Consider the following 6,000-nt stretch of genomic DNA (forward strand, 5'->3'; position numbering starts at 1 on the left):
ATCATCCACGTGACCTAAATAACATAATCTCTGGATGAATATATCCATAACTCATCTCATCTCATTCGAAAACTACCCAAATCCATGTTTAAAGGCCAAATCGCACTCACTTTTAGCGACCTTTTTCCGGTGATATTCAAGACCTATATATCGGGTCCTTAAATAGTGGTTTTTGGAGCTCCCTGCTCTTGAAAATCTACGGTATATGACTGAACAGTTTCTTCACCATTAGAAGGTTATTAGGGAACACCAAAAAATCAAGTTGTAACCACTTTTCAGAAATCCTCAGAGCTCCGATCTCTCCAGAATAAATCTCATCTTCCTGGACCTGTTAAAAAGCTAAAAAGCAGTGATTCATGGTTCAAGTTTCAAAGACTTCTTCAGTTTTATGAGTTTAGATATCTAAACAGACGTTGATCCCCACTTGACAGATAGCTAGCGCTCAAATGTCCAATAGTGACGCTGAAAGCTTTGAAGAAAATTTAGAAGGTTCTGCGGAATCTGATGCTCCAGTAGCTAGTGGTTTCCGACCTCACAAAAGACGTCATCTCAACGAGAGTAGTAATAGGGTCCCTCATGATGATGAAGATAACGAAACAGACGACCCGAACTACGAAGATTTATATGAACAAGCACAACACGATCCGATAGATGTTGATGCCACGCAAAGTGCTCCCTTCAATTCCTCTGAGGATATATCCAACCCTATTGTCATACCCAGCACACAAGTGGCTATCGATCCTGCTTTAGTACAGTCCTACGCAGACGCAGACGCAGAGGTCATCGAAATTCCTGGCCTTGGGGACGTCTTGGATGTTGAAGGTGAAGAAGAAACAGAAATAAGTCGAGACGCTTCGACAGAAGTAGGAAATACCCCACAAACAGCGGTTGAAATCCCGGACGAGGAGCCGATTTCCCGGGAACACCATGGCTTTAGACGTGCAAGGGATTATAAATGTCCTATTTGTTTCGACACACCAGAAGTGGCACTTTACACACCATGCGGACACATTTTCTGCATCGAATGCATTTTCGAGATGATCAATAGTGTTAAGGCAAATCGCAGAGTCGGGCAGTGCGCTCTGTGTAGAAGAGATGTTAGTCTAGGGAAAATCAAATTATTAAAATTGCGCAAGAAAAGGGTACCGAAAGATTCATAGAAGAACGCGATTTTCAAATCATACTGACGTTTTATGACAGAATTTTGTCAGATCTCTCACGCAAAATAAGAAGCAGCATACAGTCTTCTTCAATTCATACCAATTTTGCGTATGGCTCTCAAAAACGGTCATCAATCAGATTTGCTTCACTAATCGCTAACAATATGCTGTATGACAGTGCACTTCGCAGACTAGGCAGGCATTACAAGAAGACCCCAACATTACAGTTTTTGAGACGCGTTGAATGTCGAACGCACAGGCCCAGGCGGCACATCTCACCTGCATCCGCTGGAATAGTCATTGTGCGTTATGGGACACTTCATGGTTTTCCAGATAGGCGAGCCATGAGATGTAGGTATCGAGGTATAAATCACGGGAATGAGGTCAAGTCAGGTCTTAGATGTTTGTGCCAGACGATAGTTTTGACCCCAAGCCCATTACACAAAGACATCACTCGTGGACTCAAAAAACGCCTTAGATAAAAGTTGCATTATAATGAATATATGTTATCAAGCACACAATATTGCGGCCCTATTTCACAATATTGCGGCCCTATTTCACAATATTGCGGCCCTATTTAATGTAGGGGCAGTGCCTTTGTTACTATCCTACATTATTATTTTGCTTCGCATCACTTTGCTTCGCATTACTTTGCTTAGCATTATTCGTTAAGGTAAAATCTTGTTGATGGTCCAGCTCTTGAAATACGACGAGTCACCGTTACCGGGTATGTCTTCAACTAATGAGCTTGCAGACGCGTTGGCGGGTTTACGATCACCCACACCTCTTTTCTGTGTATTGGTATGGCTGTCAACTCCTACTCTTCGCTCTACGAATGCACGCCTGTCAAATTCTCCATGATTCATTTCCATAGGTATATGTCTCTGACTCTCGTCGTAGGTTTTCTCTAGCTCAGCTAGATGCAATGCGTCGATGTCTATAAGATTAACGCCTTTTTCATTCTTTGCCCATCCGTCGCCACCATCGAGTATATCCTCGACACACTCCTTGGGATTCAGTTCGCCCGGTCGTGGATCCCACGGTACTTGGAAAGTTTTTTGATAAAGCTTATCGACAAATGGGTTATTGATAGTGATGGGAAACGTCCCTTGTCCGTCTGCAGTTTTTTTCGTGGGGCTACTGGTGCTAGCACCATTAGGCGTGAAAGTAGATGAGATGGGAGAACTGAAGTCGGAGGATGCGTCAAATACTTCACTTATGCCGTTTCGGAAAGTGTTGGGCAACTGGCCCGAATTGGAGAACTGTGAGGGTTCAAAATCATCGAAACTACCGCGTGCAAGTTCCATTTGAATTGCAAGGCTCAGAATAGAGTTGACTTTGGATTTCTGAAGTAGAAACCGGCTAGGAATCTGACGTTGTTCACGATTGATGTACTCTGCTATGTTGATTTCAACCACACCGAGAAGGACTTTGCGCGACACTTTTTGAGTGTAGACACTGTTGGAAGTGGATCCTGACGGCTCAGTTGCACTTCCCGCTGATGACCCAGCCCGATCAATCGCCGATGACCCCACCGGCTCTAAAAACTCAAAATACACTTCCAAGACCAATTCCTTATGTTGCAAAATCCGGTTTTTGTCTGTAGTGAGCTTTACAAGCACCGGTTTGGGCAACGTGTAGTCCCAACTAGCACGATGATGTTTGACAAGCACACGAGGTGTAGCCCCACGATTTTGCGAGCTTGAACGTATTACATGCGTACCATCTTGCGAAGCAGACGACGGTGAAGACGGCGATGGCACCATCGAATGACTGGTAGTTCCGGTGCCATCTTTAAAGTGCCATTTGACAAAACAGTATCCAGAGCTTTGAGGGATATTGGTGAGTTCACTAATTCTGAGCTGGAACAGAAACTTGGGACGTTTGCTCTTGCCCTTGTGAGCAAAAGGAATCATAGCTGGAGGCTAATCCTTGAAGGTAAGGTTGACTATTTGAATTTCCAACTGCTTGCGCTCACGACATAGAGCGATAAAAATGTTAAGGGGCACCAATTGCTTGTTCTTACCCCGGAGTTGAACTAAATGGTAAAAGGTAACCAGTTATCACGATGGTCAGAATTTCCAAGGCCAAATGAAATGGTGTACTCGAGTACATCAAGAGTTGAGAGATCGTGATATCAGTTTTAAGTCGAGAGTGCGGTTAGAATTTAGGTTAACCTGGTTGGCGTTGATCGAGTTGCGAGCCGCGATATTGCTTGTCTATTTGAATGCGACTCAAAGTATGTGAGGTTTCAAAACTGGAAGGTTTTTGAGCTTGGAATAGTGTGCTGTGAAGAAAAAGATGAAGGTAGGTTTTCGTTTAGCTTCTGAGATAGCGAAGGTCTATTCTCGCACCCAATGGATATCTTGAAAAAGTCATCATCAAAGTAAATGCACACCCTTTCACTTTACCATTTTTTGAAGGTTTGCTTTACCTGTAAACTCGTGAATTTGAGGTTGGAAAGGTCCAAATGTCTGGAGACATGCAAATTCCATTCATGTGCATCTTCAGAAATGTCTTGTGCACGCTGGATGTCGTAAACCAGAGGATTGAAAAACCGTGAAAGAGTTCTTGCCCTTGATGGTTCGGAAATACGAGAGGAATATGGGAGAGTGCCTCCATTGAATCTGATTTGATAACGAACGTATTTGATAGCAATTGAACATTGGGATCATGCTATTCAGGCTCACCAAGATAAGATCCCTCGGTTTGTCGCGACAGAGATTACCTCTATGATTAGTTTCGAAATGACAGTTAAATTGGTGCCGGCGACGGAGGATGTAAAAAGTGATAACAACGATAGCGTTCGAAACAGCACTGTCAAACTAAGACGATGGTGTTTGTCTAGGAGTTTTGATGAGAAGTTGTGGTGGAGATTTTACGATACTTGCGTAAAGTCACTTGTGCTTGGCTCTTAACTGGGCTTTTTACAAAGACTGAGTCTTTCAGTATAGTGATAAAGGCCATTAGAGAGGGGGTCGAAAAAAGTTCAGCTCTTCATAGCTGGTAAGCGGGGGAAATGCTCTGAGGGGATTCCACTGGCGCCTACCAGCCCAAGAAACTGAGTATGTTTTCGATTTGTTGCCTTTAAAGTAAATAAACCCGCACACATACACAGACTCACAAAAAGTTTAATACTCGGTTATGTGACAATCAGGATGCCTGATTGTCTTCCAAGGTTGGCGAGTCACTGTTCTGGTTCATCTTTTTGGATATGTGATAATCCCAAGTCATGTGATCTACACAATCGATGACAAAAATCAAAATCAAACATAGGAGAAGGACAACAAACCCCAATTGGCTGATAGAAGTAATGGAACAGTCTGGTTTATACTTGGAGCGTACCCACCAGGGAATGTTTCTTCTGTTTGATTTTAGAAAATTCGCTTCTAAAAAAAAGTAGGTCACGTGATTGGATGTTTAAAATGGCGAAATAGATCTGCCCACCGTCGTGGCGGCTCATATACCTCAATTCACCTTTCCCAGCAACCCATAGCTCTCAGAACATATCCAATACAGTACAAAACAATTACTTCACCCAGGGCTGACGTCCCATTGTAATCCGATAGCCAAAATCCTGAATGTCACACAACACGACTACCAGGAAAAGGGCGAACCGTCCATACATTTTTTCTCAATTTAATCCTTATTATTCCAACATTACCTTATTGGCCTCTCAGTTCATCGACAACGCACACATATACATATATTCATACACACAACTAGATGCCCACGTATGTGTATATGAACAACACCACATTCTAAAACCTCTCCCCTCTATTGCATTCTGTCTTATGGCCAGTTCTTTTCTATCCATCTACTCTGATAGCTGGACTCTGTCCGAGCGACCCGGGTCAAACTTGATCCAACTCGAGGCGCAGACCGGCACTGGAAGTGACTCTTGTTCCAGTACTAGTCATAAACTTCGCCGACTAACGGCTGAGCCGGAGTTGGCCGAACCCCTTTTAACCGATTCAACGCTTGCCGCGCTTTCTATTGCAGAACGTTCTACAGAAACTTTACGACGCGTAAGCGAAAGTATGCGACGAGATCACGTGCCGGTTTCCCCGCAGTTAATCATGCATCGTCACGCGTGGGACGTAGAGAAACCTGCACAAGCGCGGTTCCCGCTGGACCACGTGCCCATCAAATGCAACATTCTGCAGGCGCTATGCGATCTTCTCAGCGAGTATCTGAGCCGCGTGAATGCTGCAGGCCCGGGGCCTGCAGCGACGGCGCCGCTCGAGCATGTCGCCAAGGTGCTGCACTATCTTAACAAGCTGATCCAGGCTGCACAGCTGGACCCTGGCATGCAGCTGCAGCTGCAGCTGCATGCGCAACACCGCCGTGCGGTGTCTTCTGCTGAGTCGCATGACGGCGAGTTCGGCTCCGGCAGGTCGCGCATCTTCAACCGGTTCTTCGCCCCGGCTAAGAGCCGCGGAGCCTCTTCTGCCAACTCCCACACACATACCCGCACCGTTTCCGCGGCTACCAAGAGCACAATCACGGTGATGCCGGTCGGTTCCGCCGCCGCTGGCACCGGCTCATCTCCAGAAGAACCCGGTCCATCTTTGGGATCGGCTCATAAGATACAGGACTATGCTAGCATGCACACCTACAAAGAAAGCATAGCATCGCTCGCAGCAGTGCTGCGAACCGTGCCACATACAGACCAGAACAATATTGTGTTTCATTTTGTCGACCATAGCATCAATCCATTTATCATAAAAGACTGCAGGGCGTTGCTGCGCTACTACGTGGAACAAGAAACTATCTTACGACTGTAGAGAGAGAGAGAGAGAGAGAGAGAGAGAGAGAGAGAGAGAGAGAGAGAGAGAGC

General features: G+C 45.2%; 4 protein-coding genes across 4 annotated transcripts; 3 read left to right on the top strand and 1 right to left on the bottom strand.

Annotated features, from left to right (window-relative positions):
- Positions 1 to 446: 446 nt before the first annotated feature.
- SLX8 (LALA0S01e06128g1_1) lies at positions 447 to 1,160 on the top strand (the record flags this gene model as incomplete). Its single annotated transcript, XM_022774379.1, has 1 exon — positions 447 to 1,160. The coding sequence occupies one exon, from the start codon at positions 447 to 449 to the stop codon at positions 1,158 to 1,160; it is 714 nt and encodes a 237-aa protein (XP_022626482.1).
- Positions 1,161 to 1,324: 164 nt separating this feature from the next.
- On the top strand, positions 1,325 to 1,642 carry LALA0_S01e06150g (LALA0S01e06150g1_1; the record flags this gene model as incomplete). The annotated part of the gene is made up of 1 exon (XM_022774380.1): positions 1,325 to 1,642. One exon carries the CDS (start codon positions 1,325 to 1,327, stop codon positions 1,640 to 1,642), a length of 318 nt encoding a protein of 105 aa, XP_022626483.1.
- Positions 1,643 to 1,828: 186 nt separating this feature from the next.
- Positions 1,829 to 3,076, bottom strand: LALA0_S01e06172g (LALA0S01e06172g1_1; the record flags this gene model as incomplete). The annotated part of the gene is made up of 1 exon (XM_022774381.1): positions 1,829 to 3,076. One exon carries the CDS (start codon positions 3,074 to 3,076, stop codon positions 1,829 to 1,831), a length of 1,248 nt encoding a protein of 415 aa, XP_022626484.1.
- Positions 3,077 to 4,954: 1,878 nt separating this feature from the next.
- On the top strand, positions 4,955 to 5,947 carry LALA0_S01e06194g (LALA0S01e06194g1_1; the record flags this gene model as incomplete). The annotated part of the gene is made up of 1 exon (XM_022774382.1): positions 4,955 to 5,947. One exon carries the CDS (start codon positions 4,955 to 4,957, stop codon positions 5,945 to 5,947), a length of 993 nt encoding a protein of 330 aa, XP_022626485.1.
- Between the last annotated feature and the right edge of the window lie 53 nt (positions 5,948 to 6,000).

Source organism: Lachancea lanzarotensis, scaffold LALA0S01 (assembly GCF_000938715.1).
Source record: "Lachancea lanzarotensis genome assembly LALA0, scaffold LALA0S01, whole genome shotgun sequence".
NCBI lineage: Eukaryota > Fungi > Ascomycota > Saccharomycetes > Saccharomycetales > Saccharomycetaceae > Lachancea > Lachancea lanzarotensis.